The sequence below is a fragment of the Lonchura striata genome, unplaced genomic scaffold (genome assembly GCF_046129695.1).
Source record: "Lonchura striata isolate bLonStr1 unplaced genomic scaffold, bLonStr1.mat Scaffold_203, whole genome shotgun sequence".
Lineage (NCBI taxonomy): Eukaryota > Metazoa > Chordata > Aves > Passeriformes > Estrildidae > Lonchura > Lonchura striata.
In genome coordinates, this window is record NW_027461129.1 from 80,890 (window position 1) to 100,588 (window position 19,699).

Here is a 19,699-nt window from a genome sequence, read left to right on the forward strand (position 1 = left end):
GCCCACATCCCCGAGTGGGCCCTTGAGGGTGGTTCCCTCCTTCTCCAGCCCATCCCGGTTCCCACGCCGTGGAACCGAACGCGGGCCTGGCTGGAAGCCCGCCATGCTGGCCTGCAGGCCCCGAGTCACCGGGCCCCACCGCTCCGCCGGAGGCTGCGCGCTCCAGCGCGCCCCGACCCACCTTCCGAAGAGGATGAGGACGGCGGCACCCCGGCAGTAACAACAGGCCGGGAGGAGGCTGGACACGGATCAGGGAGGAGCCCTGCGGGATGGGGACCTGGACTTGGTGAGAGATCTCGATTGCCTTGCGGCGCCTGTCGTCATTAAACGGGGAAAGGAGCCGCGATGGGAGCGGATTCCTCACACTGAGGGGAAGGAGTTGAGAAAAGCGGCCAGAGACTACGGCCGCAATTCTCCATATTTTAAAAATGTATTGGACTAAACTTTCACAGGACATACCTTAATTCCCCATGCCTTCCATTACATTACCACTGCACTATTGCAGTGGAAAAAACTTTTAAAGCCAATCCTATCCAAGTATGACTTGAGTGAAGTTTTAACGAAGGCCAGAAAGGCCTTGAGGCTTTGGCAGGAGAGGGGGAATTTAGCAGACCAGAGGATGAGGCCATGCTGCCCAACAATGTCTTAGATGACATCAAATCTGCTGCAAAGACTGCTCTTTTAAAAATCCCTGATGGAACCACCCTTGTCCAAAACTTTTCTTCAATCCATCAGGGGGCTGAAGAGACATTTGTTAAGTTTGTTGACCACCTCCCAGAGGCCATTGATCGCCAAATTGATAATGTAGAGGCCAGGGATGAACTCCTGGGAAAAATGGCAATGTCTAACGCCAACCCAGAAACCAAAAAGATTCTTGGAGCTCTTCCCCAAAATCCAGAGCCACTCATCCCACAGATGGTCGACACCTGCACTAAGGCCTCTTCTTCAGAAACTGCTTTAGCCCTGGCCGTGAGCAAAGGGGTGGGGGAGGCAGTGGTGCCCATTAACAACGAGAGGTGCTTGAACTGTGGCCAGTTCGGCCATTTCCAAGCCAACTGCCCTCACTGGCCTCCTGTGCACTTTAACTCACCTCGCTGCCCTCTCCAGAACACCTAGAAATGATCAGCCCTCGCAGCGTCCGGGAAACGGGCGGGGAGCGCGGTGCGGTCCCGCACGGAGACAACGAGCGGCAGCCGCGGCCCCGGGGCCGAGGGCGGGCGGGCGAGGCCGGCGGGCGGGCAGCCCCGCCGGGGGCGGCTCAGAACCGCAGTCCTGGGGCGAAACTGCCGCCCCCGCCCCGCTGCTGCTCCGGAGCTCCTGCGCCCGCAGCGTCCGCGGGCACCGGCCGGGACAGAGCCCGGGAAGGAGAAGGGGCCGAGCCTCGGCGCGGCCGCCAGCGCCGGGAGCGGGACGAGCCCCGCACGGCAGCGCCCCAGCACCGGCGCCACGTCCAGCATCACCAACACACACGCAAACCCGCTGGCCAAGGTGAAAAAGTCCTTGCCATGAACGTTCTGGGGACAGGAAATGGTTCAATGTCAAAAACAGATACGGTTTCATAACCCTGAATGATAACAAACAAGATGTGTTTGTTCAACAGACTGCTATAAAAAAGAATAACCGCAGGAAATAACTCCACAGTCTAGGAGATGTAGAAATTGTGGAATTTAATATAATACAAGGAAGAAAAAGCCCCCAAGCAGCAGATGTGACAGGACCTGGTGGAGTTCCAGTGCAAGGTAGCAAACATGCACCAAACTGCAAACCTGCGAAATATTACCCATGTCATGGAAGTCCTCCACACTTCTACCGGGGAAATTAAACCCAAAACCAGCAGCCAAATCCCAGCAACAGCCCAAAAGCTGAAAGAGCACAGAACACCGATAAGCCACCTTCCATCCAAGACTCCACCTCCATATCAAAACAACTTTCCTGTCTGATAAGTCCCACTTCTTCTAATACCCTTCCCCAATTCCTGTGGCCTCCCTGCCCCCCTCCCACTTTCCCTGTTTCCTTTCCCTTGTCCTATTGCCCCTTTTTTATGTTCCCACAAATTCCTACCTCCTTTTCCCCCTTTCCATGGCCTCCCTCCACTAGTCCCTTTCCCCAGAGTTCCTTCATAATACCTGAAGGAGTGTAATTGGTGGGGAAGAAAGGAAAGTTTTCCTAAATTAACCATCTTTTTCTTAAAAAGTAATGATTTCTATTTGGAGTTTCCAACAGGCACACCACCACCTACATTACCTCGTACAGAGTCTGTCACAGCCAGCAGCACTGCCACAGGGGCCAGAGAACCAGTCCCTACTGAAGGCTCCTGACTCCCTCTCCTGATAAACTGGACTAAGAAAACCCCACATCCCTCCTGCCAGCTCTAAGAAAATCTATTTGGACATTAGAGACTCAGAATTGTTTGCATTTTGAAAATTGTCGTATGAGCGCTTTTGATTGTATTTGTCATTTTGTGTTGAATCAGTTGATCCTCCAGAGAAGCTTTCTTAATAATATAAAAAGGGGAATTGTGGGGATCCTGGGGGGCATTTCCCTGGTTTGGGGAGACGCGGGAGGCTTCCCTCAAGGGGCTGTTGGACTCTGTTTGCTCCTTGCCCTGTTCCTGTGTCTGTTCCTGTGTCCCTGGGCCACTCCCTCCCTGTTCCCTGACTGGGCCTCATCTTTGTACTGCCCAGCGACCAGGGTCACCCCCACCCCGACTCCTCAGGACAGGGAGAGCTGAGAGTTGGAGCAGGGGGATGGGCGTGCTGGGGAAAACCCTGAACATCTCACGGCGTGGCTGATTCAGACATCTGTGGATACCATGCAAAGGCCTTTTCTGCTTCTTTACCGTGGACTCTCCTTGTAGCAGCTCAGGCTGCAACAACTGGGGATCATCCAGCCCGGATCCTCCCATGGGGATGGAGCTGGAGCAGCGCACGAAGCTCTTCCCTCACTCAGGACACCCGCAGGGCCTCCCTGGTGTGGAAGTGCTGGTGAGTGATGATCTCTGAATTCCACCTGAAGCTCTTCTGACATTGCAAGCACTCATAGGGCCGTTCCCCAGTGTGGATCCTGTGGTGCTTGGTGAGGTCGGAGGTCCCACTGAAGCTCTTCCCACACTCCCCACACTCGTAGGGCCTCTCCCCAGTGTGGATCCTCTGGTGTTCCATCAGGTGGGAGTTCCAGCTGAAACCCTGCCCACATTCCAAGCACTTGTGGGACTTCTCCCTGCCATGAGGCTTCTCCACCAGCTCCGAGCTCCGCCTGGATCTCCGCCCGCCTTCCTGGCTCAGGGGGCTCTTTCCTCCCCGCAGCTCCCTGGGCTGGGTTTGCAGCTCCTCCTCCTGCAGCATCTCCGGGGCTTTTCCTCCTCCTCCATCCAGCCACACCCAGGGAATGACAAATCCTGGTTTGGGGGAAAAACAAGAGGCGAGCACCTTGGACTGGAGGCTCCTCCTGCCCAAGTCCATCCCTAGAACTCAGCAGGACTCTTGTGTCCATGAAAATCTCCACAGTCTCAAGGTTCAGCCCAAAACAACACTCCCAGGAGTTCCCTATCTCTGATCTCTCCACTTTTGGGGTTCCAGAGGTTTCCTTTCCTTGGGATGATGGGGGTCCAATGGCTCCAGGGGTTCCCCCTTCTCAGGTGTCCTGCTTAGGGATGATCCAGGGGCTGTTGGGGCTCCATGGGGTCCCTTCTCCCCTGATGCTCTACTCTGAGATCCCAGGTGTCCCAGGGGTTCCTCCTCTCCAGGCTCCCCCCCTTTCCAGCCAGCCGAGGGTCCCCCAGCTCCAGGATCGCCCCTCTCTGCTCTCCCCACTCCGGGGGTCCCAGGGGTTCCCCTCCTCTGCTCCCCCGGGGGTCCCCAGGACAATGTCCTCCCCCTGGTGACACTGGGCAATGGCCACGTGGACTCCCAAAGATCCCCCAGGGGGCTCAGCTTTGGGGTCCTGCAAGATCCAAACCTACACACACAGAGAAAAAAACCTCCCAGGGTTTATTTGGGCCTCCCAGACGAACATCTGGGGCTCAATTCCACAATCTGCAAGCTCCCAACACACCCCAATAAAAAACCCTCTCAGGGACTCCCCGATATATTTGGGACAAGCTCCCCCTCCCCTCTCACCTGCAGGATGAGCTGGGGGCAATGGTCCCGGGGCCAAGGGTGCTGCGGCCTCAGGGGGCACTGGAACCTCCTGTTTTTCCTCCTTTTCCTGCTCCTGATCCTCCTCTTCCTCCTCCTTTTCCTCTCTCCCTCCTCCTCCTCCTTCCTAATCCCACCTCCTGCCCAGTTCCTGCCTTCTGTATATTTCGAGTGGAGCACCTTGCTTGTTTTTAGAGCGAGAACAAAGATCCCCACGGGAACACGGCTTGCTGGCTTTAGTCAGAAGTAGCGGTGACTAAAGGTCCTGTTTCCTCTGCTGTGCTCCCGTCCTTGTTCCTCCTCAGTGTTCAGGCTGGGCTATGGGGTGTCCCTGTTTGCTGCATTTTCAGAGCTCCTCCTGGAGCCTTTGGGCAATAGGCTGTGCCCTGGGAGGGTTCTTTGTTCTCCTTTGTGACCCAGGAGAACCTTCTGGGCGGTTTCTGCGTGAGCTGCTGCTGTGATGTCACAGGAGCACTGCCACGTCCCCGAGGTGCTCCCGTGGCTGTGGGACACGGAGGCCTCAGTGTCCCCAGTGGCTCTGGGCACTGCTCCTTGCCGGAGGATCCTCCTGCCCGAGGCATTCTCAGCACCAGCCCAGCCCTGACGGGTGTCCTTGTGTGCTTGCAGGGCTGCAGTCTGCAGACGTGTGCAGCGCAGCCAGAATGATCCAGCACGTGGCTGCTGCAGTTTGCACGCTGTACTCTTATGTGGCTTATTCGGGCTATTTTTTAACCCACTTGGCACGTAAGTCGAGGTTTTCTCTCGGTGCTGTGGCTTTGGGCTTGCTGTGTGCTTTCTGTTCTTCCTCTGGACCCGAGCTGACTTTGTAACCAAATGGCCATGAAGGCACCATTGCTTTGGGAGAGCTCCTGCCAGCAGCTGCAGCTGAAAAAGGGGGTGTCTGCAGCCAGCGGGGCGTGCACAGCATTTGCAATGAGCCCTGGGGGGTTCTGTTCCCTCCAGCGGGGAGTCTGTGGCAGCAGAGCCGGGAACTCCCTGCCCAGCCAAGAACTGACCCAGCCCAGCATTTTGTGCTGTTCTCTTGCTGTGGGAAGGGACTGTGGCTCCTGGAGGGACGCTGGGAAAGCAAAATGCTCTCTCGGGGTTGCCTTGCTCCATGGCATTTCCCACGACAGGCAGTTTTTTCCTGACAGCATCTGGTTCATGTTCCCTCTCCTGTTGCAGGGCACCTCATGTGTGGATTCCGAGCAGCTCCTCCTCTGGTGAGTGGGAAAGGAATCTTTGGTGTTTGGAATTGTGCAGTAAACTGTGAGCTCGGAGTGTGGCAGCCGAGTGCCAGCTTAGGAGGCTGAAGGAAAGTTCCTGTCAGAGTCTTTGCAGCAGCAGCAGCAAAGGGATCCCCAGCAGATTTCTCCTTTTCTGATGCAGAGCTTTTGAAGGGCTGCAGGTCTGGTTTTGCAGGCAGAGGATTGCTTGCTGGCTTTAGCCACAGTGGAATATCATTTTCCCAACAATAAGTAGCAATGTCGACTTTAGCCCATTGTTAGTTTGAAGAGCCCCAAACCCAATTTCTGCTTTGTGCAGCTGGATGTGCAGCTGAAGGCAAATAAGGTGATCACTGAGATAGAACTTCCCGTCCCTCACGCTGCCATCTGTCCACAGGGCACAAAAGCAGCACCAGCCCCTCCTCTGGCTCCCTCTGCTCCCAAAGAGGAGGCCAAAGAGGAGGAAGACAGCAGTGAGCTCCCCGCTGTTCTGGGGGACGCTGGTGAACTTCCCTCGGTGCCGGGAGATGACAGTGAACTTCCCGCTGCTCTGGGAGACGAGGGCGAACATCCCGCGCTGTGGGAATACAGCGGCGAGGCTCCCGCGGCGTGGGACAAGGACAGTGGACATCTCCCGGCGTGGGACGAGGGCGGTGGATGTCCCCTGGTGCGGGACGAGGATGGCCAAGCCCCCATGGTGTGGGATGAGGACAGAGGACATCTCCCGCTGTGGGATGAGGACAGAGGACATCCTGTGCCTTGGGAAGAGGAGGCTGAACTTCTCCCAGCATGGGAAGAGGACAGTGAACATCCCCTGGCTTGGAAAGATGATGGCAAACCTGCAGCGTTTTGGGAAGAGGATGGAGAACCTCCCTGTGCTTGGGAAGAGGATGGAGAACCTCCCTGTGCTTGGGAAGAGGACACTGAACCTCCCTGTGCTTGGGAAGAGGACACGGAACCTCCCTCCGCTGTGGGATCCTGGGCTGAAGGTTCTGACAGCAGCACAGCCCTGCAGCCAGAGGGGAGAGGGGAGTGGTGCCTGGTGCAGCTGAGTACGTCTGCTCTGTTCCTGTGTTCAGAGCAGGGGCTGTGTGTGTGTCTTGGCATCAGCTGCAGCCAGCGTTGCTCTGCAGCTGAATGTCACAGGGGCATTTATTGTCCTTCCCCAGCTGAGACCAAGGGGCTCACGGCCCCAGGGAGTGGGGCTGCATTCTGGCTCTGCTCTGGTGGGGTCTCGCTCTGGGAGGGAGCCTCTTCCACGTGGTTTCTTTCAGGGAACATCGTGAGCGTGGAGGAGCCTGCCGAGAAATACCTGGAAGTGGAGCAGATTGGCCAAGGGTAAGTGCACGGCAGCTACTTCTGCACATGCAGCCCAGGGGCTGTGCTGGTGCAGGATCAAGGGAGAAGTCAGGAGAGCTGCAAACACCTTCAGACACTGGGGTGCCATCCTGCTGTCTCTCAGTCCTGATCAGAATTGAGAACTGTGGTCAGAAGGAGCCGTCACAGGCCCCTGAGGCTGGCAGTGTCCTGCCTGCAGCAAGGAGCAGGACCTGGGAGAACTTCTGTGTCTGGAACTGGATTGCCTAAAAGAGCCACTCACCATCTGGAGACTGTCAGACAACATCTCTCAAGGAGATTTCTTTCAAATATTTTACTTCATAAAATATCTTCCGGTCAGAATTAACAACCTAAAGGTTTAGAAACAGGAACCAGAGATGAACTAATGTGTGCTCTATTCTAGCACAGCTCGTAGAGCCCATACATTCAGGAACAGACACAGAGCTGGTGCACTCTGGGGGAAAATGCATCACCTGCCTGATGGCAGGGCCCTTGTGGATCCTGCAGGTCTTAGGCAGGAAATAGAAAAGGATGAAATGCATTCTTTTCCAGTTCTTTAGACACCCATTGCTCACCTCAGGTTTTGAACTAAAGCAATTCAGCGTGGACATTTGGGATTTGCTCCAGCCCAATTCCTTCGTGTTGGGTCTCAGTTTTCCCTTGCACACCTGGCATGGCAGAGGACTGGTGGCTGCTGCGCTGTTGTTGCAAGGGTCGATGCACCCAGGTGTTTGTGAGCGCTGCAGGCAGCAGAGATCTCCTGTCTGGGCTGGCTTTCACTCCCAGGGCCTCAAGCGCTGCTTCTTTCTTCTCTGCTGTTTTGTCTCCAGGGCTTTCGGAACCGTTTCCAAAGGACTCGACAGGGCCACTGGAGGAGAGGTCAGTGCCAACACGCCCAGCACGTCTGGCAGCTCTCCAGGGCTCTCCCCTCTGCTGGGAGCTGTGGCTGCAGCTCTGGGGGCCAGCAGAGCTTTCCTGCACAGGCTGCTCCTCTGAAGGCAGAGCAGTGTCAGCCTGCAGAGCACAGCTGGGACACACTTGGTCCTTCTGGAGTGCCCAAAGGGATGCAAGGAGGGCAGCGGTGTCTGTCAGAGCAGGACACGCTGGCTTGCTCTTCATATCTAAAAGTGTGAATGGATCAGGGCTGGAGACTGAGGCCCAATTTATCTTCACCCCAGCCTCAGACAGGAACACTATTTAGCAGTTTTTCCATCCTGCCTTTCATCTTCAAAAAGTACCTCAAGGCCTAATTAGGGAGAGATTCTGCTTGGGCTCAATTTGGGGCTTTAGTTCCACTTCAGCTGTCCACAGAGAGAGAGGGATAGAAATGAAAAGATGGATGTCCAGGGCGAAGCTCTCTCCTAAACCCTGCAGTTGTGTTTGGGTCTGGGGTCAGTGACAGCCTGTGACAGGGATCACCTGAGCAATGGATGTGTGTGTTTGCTTTGTTGTGCAATCCCAAACAAAGCAGCTGCATCTGAAATCATGACCAAATCCCATTGAATTGCTAAAGGGTTCCCGGCTGTTTTGCTCTGTTTTCACAGAACCAGAATTACCTCCTGCTTGCAAAATGTGTTTGAATAATAATGAGAGTGTTGAGGCCATTTGAGAAGACTGTAGGTGCAGAGAATGTGGTTAGAGCTTGGAGGCTGACAGCTGAGGGGCCATTTCTGCAGAGCTTGCAAGGCCAAATGTCTCTGGCCGTGTGTCCTGTAAGCAGCCCCAGCAAGCAGAGCAATGGGCTGTGGGAGTGGCCCTTGCTGAGTTCTGGTGCCCATCCCAGGGCAGTTTGGCACAGCCCGGCTCCGTCGCTCCAAAAAGCCTCGCCCCGTGTTGGCTGTGGCCTCCTGCCACAGACTCCTCCAGTTAAAGGTCTGCAATGTCCCCTCAGGTGGCCATAAAGAAAATGAGTCTCAGAGGGCAGAACGGGGAACACGCTGTGAATGAGCTCCTGCTCCTGAAGGACAAGAAGAACCCCAACATTGTCAACTCTTTGGACAGGTGAGTGCTCCAGGCCTCATCCCGTGCACGGGCCCTGCCTTAACCTTTCCTGGCACCCGTAGTCTGTAGCCTGTTTTGAAAATGCCTGACCCAGCCGTATCTTCCCAAAACAGCAGCCTGGCAGTTCGCTCCCTCAATGTGCTTTGGTTGCTTTGGTTTGGTTTTTCCTTCAAGTTGACCCCGTTTTCTGTGTCTTACAACAAGTGCTGATAAACCACAGCAGAAATTATTTCCCTTGGCTTCTTCTTCCCAGCCCTTTTGCATTGCTGCAGATGCCAGGAAAACCAGGGCCTTGTTTGCACAAATGCCTCATTTGCCCATTTTTCACTGGCCTTGCCTGTTTCTGAAGGGACTTTCTGAAAGGTTTCTGATTGCTTTTGTCCCAAGTGCTGCACGGCCTCCTCCCCTGGATAACCCTGGGAGTTGTGTTGCCTTGTTCTGCAGGGAATGGTGGAACTGATGAGCTCAGAAGCTGAACCAGCTGGGGGCCAGTGTTGTGGTTCCACACTGATCTGGGCTGTTGCTAAACTGCATTTTTCACCTGCTTGCCATCTAAGGCCTCTCCTTTCTCACAGGTGTCTCCTCCTTTAGACTGTGCAGATTCCAAGGACTCTGCAGCCTCGCAGGAATGTCTCTCCATCTGATTCTGTCCTCATGGACAAGTGACCTGGAAACAAAACTACACTCCAGGCTTTTCCATGGGGGAATTGAGCATTGCACATTTGTCTCCATGTCACTGCTTTTCTCTTCCAGCTTCCTTGTTGACGGAGATCTCTGGCTGGTGATGGAATACATGGATGGAGGAACTTTGCAGGACGTTGTCAGACAGACACGCATGGCTGAAGGAGAGATGGCAGCTGTCAGTCGGGAGGTGAGGGATCCTGCCTGTGGCTGCCACGGCTTGGGCACGATGGTCCTTCCACACAGGCGTGAGAACAGGAGTGGCTCCATGCTCAGGGCTCTGTTTCTCTGTTGTTTTTATGAGCTGGAGAAGAAAGAGCCTCTGCAGTGAACGGCCTGCCAGCATCGCTGCACTTCTGCTCTGTTCTTGCTCTCTTTCCTGCTGTTGTGGCACTCTCTGTCTGTTCTGGATTTGATGTGCTGTTCTCAGCTTTGCCCTGAACTGTTTGCCTGGAGCCTGTCTGCTCTGCACTCCTGGCCTGTCACAGCAAAGCTGCTGCTGTCAGAATTCGGAACTGTCCTTTCTTGTGTGATAGATTCCGGCCACTGGTTTTTGTCCTGGTGTTTCTTGTTCTCTCTCAGTGCCTGCAGGGCCTGGATTTCCTGCATGCGAACCGGGTGATCCACAGAGATCTGAAGAGCTCCAACATCCTCCTGGGCATGGCCGGCTCTGTCAAGCTGGGTGGGTGTTCCTGGCCAGGCACGGCGCTCCCGGGTGCGGCTGTGGGGCTGCTTCCCAGTGCCGGCCAGAGCCCCACGAGGGCTGCTGGGGGCACTGCCCGGCCCCTGCTGCCAGCTGAGAGCGGCTGCCCCTGCAGAGAGCTCCGGAGAGCAGCAGGGTGCCAGGGGTGGCTTTGCTCTGGGTATGGCCCTCCCAGAGGGGCAGGAGTTGGAATCTAAAGCTTCAAGGGAATCAGTAAAAGCCACTGCACGAAAGCTGAGGGTTTCTTTAAGGGTCCAGTTCCACCTTCCCTTGGCTACAGCCCTCAGCACTTTTCCAGCTGACTTCACTACTCCATTCTCAGACTGAGAGTGGGGAGTCTTGGTGCTTGGTTTCCTCATTCCAGCTGCCTTTGACAGTGTTTGTTTCTGTCCTCAGCTGATTTTGGCCTCTGTGCTCAGCTCAGCTCTGAGCAGGACCGGCGCAGCTCCATGGTGGGCACTGCTCACTGGATGGCCCCAGAAGTTGTGACCAGTTCTCCTTATGGCCCCAAGGTGGACATCTGGTCCTTTGGCATTGTCACCATCGAGATGGTGGAGGGAGAACCTCCTTACTTCAAGGAAACGAGGGCCATGGTAAGAGGCAAATTCTCCAGGGGCTGCAGAGCCCTGTGAGCACAGGGCGACCCTGCACTGGGAGCAGCAGCTGGAGGTTTCTGCACCTGGGGAAGGGAATTCCCAGAGCACTCGGGCCTCAACACAGACAAATATTCTGCAGTCTCCAGCAACAATTTGCTTTGGGATTTACGCTGTTGCAGCTCTTCTGTCTGTAAGGATGACCTGAAAATGGGAATCAAGTGCATCAGCTCTTTCCAATGGCTGTGGCAGCACTAGGGTTTGGGTTTTTTGGTTGGCACAGGACAATGAGCTGTGAGCAGCATCTCTGCCAGGGAGGAAAGTGCCCCTGGAGCTGGGGCTGAGAACCCGGGGTCGCTGTGAGCACCTGTGGGTGGGAAGGAAGCTGGCAGAGCGCTGAGTTTGCTTTTCCTGCAGGCTCGCGCTCTGATCCGGCACAACGGGACCCCGCAGCTGCAGGAGCCCCGGCGCCTGTCGGCTCTGCTGCGGGACTTCCTCGAGTGCAGCCTGGAGCCGGACGAGGAGCAGCGCTGGTCTGCCCAGGAGCTGCTGCAGGTGAATGCCGAGCGGCTGAGGGGAAGCAGCAGCGCCAGGGAGGGGTTTTCTGCTGGGGCCCCTCCGATAGTCTCCAGCCTCGCTGCGTTCCACACGCAAAGCAAGCAGAATCCTCGCCAGGTTTGGCTTGGCAGGGTCCTTTCGAGGGCATCTGCCCCTGGTGCCCCACAAGGAGCAGGGCCATCTTCAGGCAGGTCCGGTGCTCAGAGCCCTGCCTGGCCTGCGCTTGGATGTTCCCAGGGAGGAGGCACCTCCCACATCCCTGGGCACCTTCTGTCAGTGTTTCCCCACTCTCCTGGCAAAAAGATTCTGCCTGCGATCTAACCTGAGCTTGCTTCCCTCTTCTGAGTTTCAGACCATTTCCCTTTGTCCTGTTGCAACAGAGCCTGTGAGGAAGTTGGCTCTGGAAAGTAACAGTTCATATCTTTCTTTTTTATTTTTTGGGCAGCACCCATTTTTATCATCAGCCAAGCCTCTCTCCAGCCTGACCCCTCTGATCACCGCAGCAAAGCAACTGAGGGAGCAGCGGAGGAGATGAAGCAGTGGAGGACAGCTTTTAGTTACAGTAGTTAGTTAGGACAACTGATTAGTGATGGTAGTTAGCAGTGCTAGTTGGTTATGGTAGTTAGGACAGCCTGTTTGTTACGGCTCTTATGACAGCCTGTTTGGTATGGCAGTTTTTTGAATAAAAACTCTCTTAAACCTCAACTCCCTTGAGGTGTCCCTTCCTCCTCCCTCTGTGACTCGGCTGCCCGGAGCAATGTGAGGGGAGAGCGGGCCCAGCCTGGCCCAGAGCTGAGCCCCAGCAGAGCCCTGGCAGAGCCCAGAGCAGCCTCGGATCTGCAGAGTCAGCCTGGGAGGAGGCGCTCGGAGCCTTCTGGGCTGCACCCGACTCTTGGTTACAAACTGCGTGTGCTGGAAAATGCCACCGGCTCTGCCAGAGGGCAGAAGGGGCCCGGGGAAGGCCCCAGTGCTCCCTGCAAGGGAAACACCTGCCCTGGGTTTGTTATAGAGAACTATGTAGTTGGTGGCTTTTGCTCTTATGTCTTGACTTCTGCAACTTATTCTTAATCACAACGATTTTGATACAGTACAGTTTGTAATCACTTTTAACTGCTTTTGCTGTAGTATAATTTGTCAGCTTTTTGTGGCCAATGCCCTGGCCCCTGTGTAGCTCATATCCTCAGAACATCATTCATGGCTGATAGTTTAGTTTGTGCACAGTGTGAAAAACATACATGATAGTTTTGGCTTTTGCAAAATATTGAAGTGAATGCCATGTGTTGTGCATTAGAATGTTAACTTTTGCAGAAGTAGCTGTAGTTGTGAAATAATAACTAATTCTTTTATTTTTGTAACTAACTGACAGTAATAACTCAGAGGTATTTGTGAAACAGCCAATGTTGATTTAAAGTACTTGTGGAAGTAGCTAAAACCGTCTGCATGGCCAGATAACATTTAAGGAACGGGTGTGATGAGGACCCTGCCGCTGACCCTTTGACTGTCAGGAACTGTCTCCTGCTGATGTGGAAACCCAGGTGTCCCAGGGTGAGGTTCTGGTGTTTGTATTCCCAATCGTGGGTTCTGTTCATGTTTGATATTCTGTTCTGTGCTCTCAGAACTGACTCTAAAATGAAGGTTTGTTTTGTCTTGTTATCAGCTGGCTCACCTCCCCCCATGGTCTGTTCTCCACAAGAGGCTTGTGCGGGCTGGCTTGGCTTGCTTTTGCTGGCTTTGTTTGCTTGCTCTTGCTTCCGCTCTTGCCTTTGCTTTTTCCTGTTTGTTAGTTTAACTAGGCATTCCAATTCTTTCCCTGGACTGTTTCTTTCCCTTTCCCTTTCCTGAATACCATCCAACCTGCTCTGGACTGGGACCTGGGAACCCCGAGGAGCACCGGGAGCCTGCGCTCTGTGATCTGCAGCAGCCATCCCCAGTGCCCAGAGCAATCCCCAGCGCCCAAACCCGGGCGACCACCCCCAGGAGAGACTTTCTGGATTTGTCATCTCTTCAGAGTGGTGAAAGAGTTTTGTTGTCATCTAGTGTTGTTCATTTTTTTTAATGCTGGGGAGTGTTTTGTTTGTTAAATAAACAGGTTCTTTTCCACTTCTCTCAGAGAAAATTCTTCCCAAATCAGGTGGGTGGGGAGGAGCCATGGGGGTTTGTTTTCTAGGGGCTCCTTCCCGAGGGTTGGGGGATTTGCATTCCAAGAGCACTCAGGGTTGTGGATTGAGGTTATGCCCAAGGGGATCTGGGGTTGGACAACACAGCAGGACTGAAGGTTAAAAATGTCCAAGGGGATCTGGGGTTGGAAAACAGTAACACCTAAAATTCTGCTGGGTTGAGAGACATCCAGGATTAAACCTGCTGGGTTGATGGATTAACATTCCATGAGCACTCAGGGTGTAGATATGTAATGTAGACTGTTTGATAGTAAAAGGTACCTTGTATGTGAAAGTGAGTGAAAAATAAAAGTGAGTAAATGTAGATTAATGGAAGTATATATAATGTAGATTGTTTATTTTGAGCTTTACTTTATCTCCTTGGAGGCAGGTGGATTGTGTTGAATGGTATTGTGAGAGAAAGGACTTTTTGAGTAGTTGAAAGAAGGTGGTATTCAGGTTGTTAGAGAAAGTGGGAAACAGAGGCAGAGGACTTGTGAAGAAACATGAGGAATGGACTATCACATCTAAAATGGGCAACACCAAAACACACCAAAGGAGTGTTGAAAAGGACTTGCATAGAAAAATAAGCAAAAAGGAGTGACAGGGGAAACAGAGGGCAAGCCTGGACTGAGCACTGTACTCACCAGCGAGAAGATCACACGTACCTGCTGTGGGCAGCAACCCCACAGGCAGGGGAGGTGGGGGTATAAGCCATGCCAGACCTCTGTCATTCCTGTTTCTGTCTCTCATTTGTTGTCTTTTCCCTTCTGAGATAGCAGCAAGATCGTGTCACAAATGCTACAGAAAGTGTTACACGGAAAGAAACCAAAGTTCATTTTTATTACACACCCCCATGTCAACAGCCACTGTTATAACCCATCCAAATTAAGTACCTGCAGGCAAAATGGGGAAAAACTGCAGTGTACCAGAATAGGTTGGTTTTAGACTATTTATTGGCTAATGAAGGGGGTGTTTGTGGAAAGTTTAATATATCAGACTGTTGAAAATAGATGACAATGGTGAGGTCATCCTAGAAAAAAACAACCCAGACACCAATCCAAAAATGGGAAAACAGTGTTAAAAACTAACTGGTGGGGTAATGTATTGAGGATGGGATGGTGGAAGAAATGGGGATTCTTCCTTTTATGTGTTACAACTGTTATAAATGAAAATTTGTCCAGCCAAATTAATATGAAAAAATAAAATATTTATTTTGCAGTCAAATTCTACCTGGCCAGCCACAAGGAAAGAACAGAGCCGAGCCCGGGGTCGGCCCTGGGTGTGCAACAAAGAGGTCAGCCTCAGCAGAGGTTTTCCTCTAAGCCCACACACCTCCATCCGGGCACATGCAGGTTTTATAGGGAAAATTCTGCCTGAGGCCAAGATTTCGGCAGTCAGTCTTCTCTTCAGAGTCCACATGTTAATAAGATTTTCTTTTTTGGTGATGAGGGAGAACAATTCAGTGTCTGGAGTTTGTTGAATCCCTTGATGAAATTTACGGGAGGGAACGCTGCATTCGCCTGTGTCTGCCCAAGGATTTCCATGATATCCATCTCGGGTCCTTCAGGCAAGGATCAGCACCTGGGGTTCCTGCATCTCCCCAGCCATGGCCCATCTCCTGGGGAGCCACACCTTCTTACTTGTAAATCAGTTTCCAATATACACCCGCTCTCACCTGCGAGGGTGGGGGGGGAATCCTAATACAAACGTGTAGAGTGTTACAGTGTTCTAACAAATCTAACAAATATTCAGTGTCACATATATCATATTAGAAATGGCACCAATGATATCTGCTACATATAACAGTATGGTAAATGTAGCTTTGTAGGTAAAATGAAGCTTTAGTAGTAAAAAAGAAACTATGTCTGTGTGTGTGTGGGGGGGGGTTTAAGGAATGAGATACTCGCTTCAAGGAACATGCAAATTCTCCAGAGAAGAGCAATTTATGGTTTTCTTATTAGAAGAAGCTGATTTCTTCACGCCTTGCTCAGACTCGAAGACCCCGTGGGAATTAAAGAAAGCAGTTGACATACAACAGACAGAGTTTTTTGTTTCAAATAGAATGTATGCATAACCATGAAGGATATATGAATATGCAACAGTGTATTGTTTTAGGGGTGATTCCTTCATTCGCAAGGTACATTCCTCTTGGCTTAAGTGCCTGAGAGCATCTGGACCTCAGATATTCTTTCCTTTTTATTGTCTTGTAATTGTCCTAACTATAAATTTTTATCAGTCTAATTACATTCCTATTTTTTCACCATTTTATTATTACTAAACTTTTAAAATTCTAAAAACCAAGTGATTGCTATTTTTCACAAATTCCTATCAGGAGACAGAGAACCCATTTATCATTTCAATGGCATCATTAGATTACAAACTGTCCTCGGAATAAGAAACAACCAGACAGCTCCAGCTCCTGACCTTCCTGCCGACCAAGCCACTGAAATGAGGAACACAACATTTCACCAGGGGATGGGATCAGATTATCTGTTAGCAGAAAAAAAAGCAGTGTGTGGAAAACTAAATTAATCAGACTGATGTTGGCAAAGAGATGACAATGGGTGTTATAAATTGTGACACGGCAATTTGAAGTGTCTTAATTCAATAAAGCAATTTTATTTAAAATTGGCAAGCGAGTAAGGCAGGCAAAAATTCAGCGCTGGGCGGCCGGGGAATCTCCTGCTCCACCAACGGCGCGCAAAAATGTTCTGTCCCAACCTTCCTTTTATCCCCCCCCTTCTCCTTGCAGACGTGACTCTCCAAATGTAGTCTGAGTCTGGTCGTTGTGATAGCTTCTAAGTCTCTTCTTTTGAGATACAGCAAGCAGACCAGATACACACACGCCCAGGACTTTAATCTCAACCTCCTTATCACCTTGTAAGCAAATAAGCATTTCAAAGACACACCAGTACATTCTTAGCCACTATCTTATGCAAAACAAATTAGGTTAACATACCACAGTACATTCTTATGCAAACTAAGACAAGCAAGCATATTACAGTGAACAAATTATCTTCTACTTATCTCAATTTCCCACTTTTCTTGTTCATCTTTATTTTGTTCACTGAATCTTTGTAACTCCTGGTGACTTAGTATTAGGGTCTCATCTACATTGTGTATGGGTTCATATTTTGCCCTAATGAGCATTAAATGTGCTGCCTCTAATCGTCCCATTACTATTTTTATTGCCTTATTGAAGATGCATGGCCCAAAGGTCAGTCCTAATATTATCAGTATCAGAGGTCCTGCAAGGGTGGATAGCAAGGTAGTTAACCAAGGAGATTGATTGAACCATGATTCATACTAACTTTGCTGTGCTTCTCTTTCCCTCTTTCTCTGCTCTAATCTTCTCCTTAATTCTGCCATGGTGTCTGTAACAATTCCAGTATGATCAGCGTATGCACAGCATTCCTCTCTCAGGGCTACACACAATCCCCCTTGTTGTAATAATAGTAAGTCTAAACCCCTTCTGTTCTGCAACACTACCTCAGATAGGGACCTTAATGATTTTACTAATCCATCGATGGCCTGCTCAATTTTACTCAGATCTTCATCTACTGAAATTCTTAATGCTTTAAATTCCTTTTGTTGATTTACTAGGGATGCCACCCTAGTTCCAGTTCTTATTCCCCCGATGGTAAGGAGAGTTGTAATAGTTAAGGCAGTGAGGGGTTCCCTTTTCATTAGATGGTGTTCTGGCACAGTTTGTTGTTCATATATGTAGTCACTTGTATGGTAGGTAATTTTGGGCATAATCGTTACTTGGATGCAGTAGTCTTGGCTTGGATTAAACAGTTTTAGTGAGATGCACGGTGTGACACCCAGAGTGTTACATACCCACTTAGTGTTAGCTGCTGGCAATAGCCAGTCAGCCGGTTTCTTTCCACCTGTTTCTATTACTCCACAAAGGTATTCTCTTTGTGTTGGGATTTTTCCTATGCATCTCCCTTTCCCTGTTACCTGGGCCAAGGTAAGCCCCGGTGTTGTCTCTTTACCCTTTTTCCACAAACACTGATTTGGATTAGTTCCATTCACTCTTCTGGGCTTTGCAGTGACCCCTATGGCTTCATAAAATGGGGGTCTTAAATTATAGCACAGCCAACAGTTTTCCGTCAGTTTTGGGTTGGTTCTATTTAGGACACCATAACTTGCTTTCATAACCTTTTAGAGTATATTACTCTCCTGGGTTTTTTCTTGTTCGTCTCCTGAAGTGTTTTCATTCTGAATTTTATTCTGGGTCTGATCCCTTTCTTTTGTTTGGTTGGCTAAAACAACCTTCTTTTTTAATAACACTGGGTTTGGCCCTACAGGTTCAGGATCAGGGGGCACAAGTTCTTTCTTTATCAATATTAAGCTACTAAAATTGCCAAAATCAGCCGAATATAAGCGAACGCCCCAAGTTTTTCTAATTAACCATATACTATCCTCTGGCCTTAATGCAGTAATTTGTATATTCCTGTAAATATTTTCTGGGGGTTTATGACCTGTCTAGTAGCCGGGAGGAATACAACTATCTGGCTTCTAGACCACCTTAATGTATGGATCAGGAGTGGGGGGTCCCATGTACCAGCTATTGTTTCACAACCCCAATATGCACAGTAATATTGTCCAGGACTATTGCAATACCCTTTACCAGGATTCGAAGCAGGACACATATAAAACGATGAAACCTAATGGGAACCCCAACCAGTACCTAAGGATGCCACAGGTAACTGGAAAGTGGGAGCTCCAGCTGTAGTATTGCTCCTTATAACTCGTGAATCCTCCTATCTTCTTAAAGTCTACTTGAAAGGTTCATGAGTTGTTACTTCCGCAGTATTACAATATATACAAAGGAAAATTACAAGCAGTAAGCAAATGGCATGTGGGGTCTGGTTTCTCACACTGCAACAATTATACTCTTGAGCCCAAAAACTATTTCTGCCTTTGTTACTCCCAGTCCCGGGGTAGTTCCGCAAATATTGCTTGCGTATTCCATCCTGAGGGCTCCTTCCTCCACAGCTGTTTACTCCTCTGCCTCGCCTGTCGACTCGGGTGCTTCGAGCCACAGGGGTACCATCTTCTTGGCAGCAAGAGTATTCTTCAGGAGGGGATTTATGCCCTCTGGTGCCTTGCCGCATGCAATAAGAACGCCAATTCTGATCTTTTACCTCTGATGCGGTACAACTGACCCCTTTTAGGTTTTTCTTACAAAGGCCTTTTATGATCTCTGCTACAAATGGGCTCGGCTCGTTTGTATGGTAGCAGTAATTTGAGAAAATTTCCCACCACTCTTTAGATTCCAATCGGATTTCCCCTCTAGTCACTTTACAGGTCAGTACCCAAGCTGTAATCTCTCTTTGTACGTTTCAACAGGAATTGCAAGTTCCTCGTGGAGGATACCCTCTGTTGCAATGTGACCACCACCGTTCCCCACACACCTTACAGATATAGCATACAAAAGGATAGCAATTACAATTTTGATTTTTACACTTTACTCTAACACTTGAATTACTAATTAGCCCACTATCTAAGTAATATAAGTCTGATGTGTATTCAATCTGATAAGAGTCCATTAGTTTCTCTGTAACTTCAATTTCAGGTTCCTGGGAGGACTGGTTACTTGCCACACAGTGTTGTTAACTGGTCCTTTTACTCGACTGGCATGTGTCCATCTTCTTTCTGCAGTCTGAATTGCAGTTTCTGTAGAGTGTAACACAAGATAAGGACCTTCCCATTGTGGGGTTAGTGTAGATTCTTTCCAGGATTTTATTAACACATAGTCTCTTGGGTATATTTTATGTATTTTTAAATCTAAAGGGGTTCTTTGCGTAATGATTCCTTTTTCCCAAAGTTCATTGCGGCGTTTCATTAAGGCAATAATATATGAGGTTATTTTATAGTCCTTCAACTGGGGGTGGTCTCGGGGTTCCTCCAAATCATATGGCATGTGGGGTCCCCTATCAGAATCTATTGTTTTTACTATCCCATATCTAGGGATTATTTCTTCTAATAATATTCTGACCACTGTCTGAGCAGTAGTCCGAGTAGTGGGGTAAGCTTCTACAAAATGGGTGAGATGATCTACTATTACTAACAAATATTTATATCTACCCACTTTAGGCAATTCAGTGAAGTCTATTTTTATTTTGGCAAAAGGCCTGTGAGCTAATTCCCTTCCTCCCATGGGCCTTTCCCTAAGATGTTTTCTGTTTACTTTTTGACAGATCAGACAATCTCTCACTACTCTTTTAACCAAATCATAGATTCCAATACTCATATATTTAGTGGCAAATTGATTTACTAATGCCTGAGTTCCCCA

General features: G+C 50.4%; 1 protein-coding gene across 1 annotated transcript; it reads left to right on the top strand.

The window, feature by feature from the left end:
* Nucleotides 1-840: 840 nt before the first annotated feature.
* On the top strand, nt 841-10,936 carry LOC144248633 (uncharacterized). The gene is made up of 14 exons (XM_077790675.1): nt 841-1,030; nt 1,108-1,161; nt 1,330-1,488; nt 4,764-4,880; nt 5,322-5,359; nt 5,760-6,414; nt 6,637-6,700; nt 6,900-7,035; nt 8,592-8,701; nt 9,455-9,572; nt 9,965-10,064; nt 10,450-10,463; nt 10,505-10,678; nt 10,877-10,936. Exons 1-14 carry the CDS (start codon nt 841-843, stop codon nt 10,934-10,936), a joined length of 1,989 nt encoding a protein of 662 aa, XP_077646801.1.
* The last annotated feature ends 8,763 nt before the right edge of the window (nt 10,937-19,699 follow it).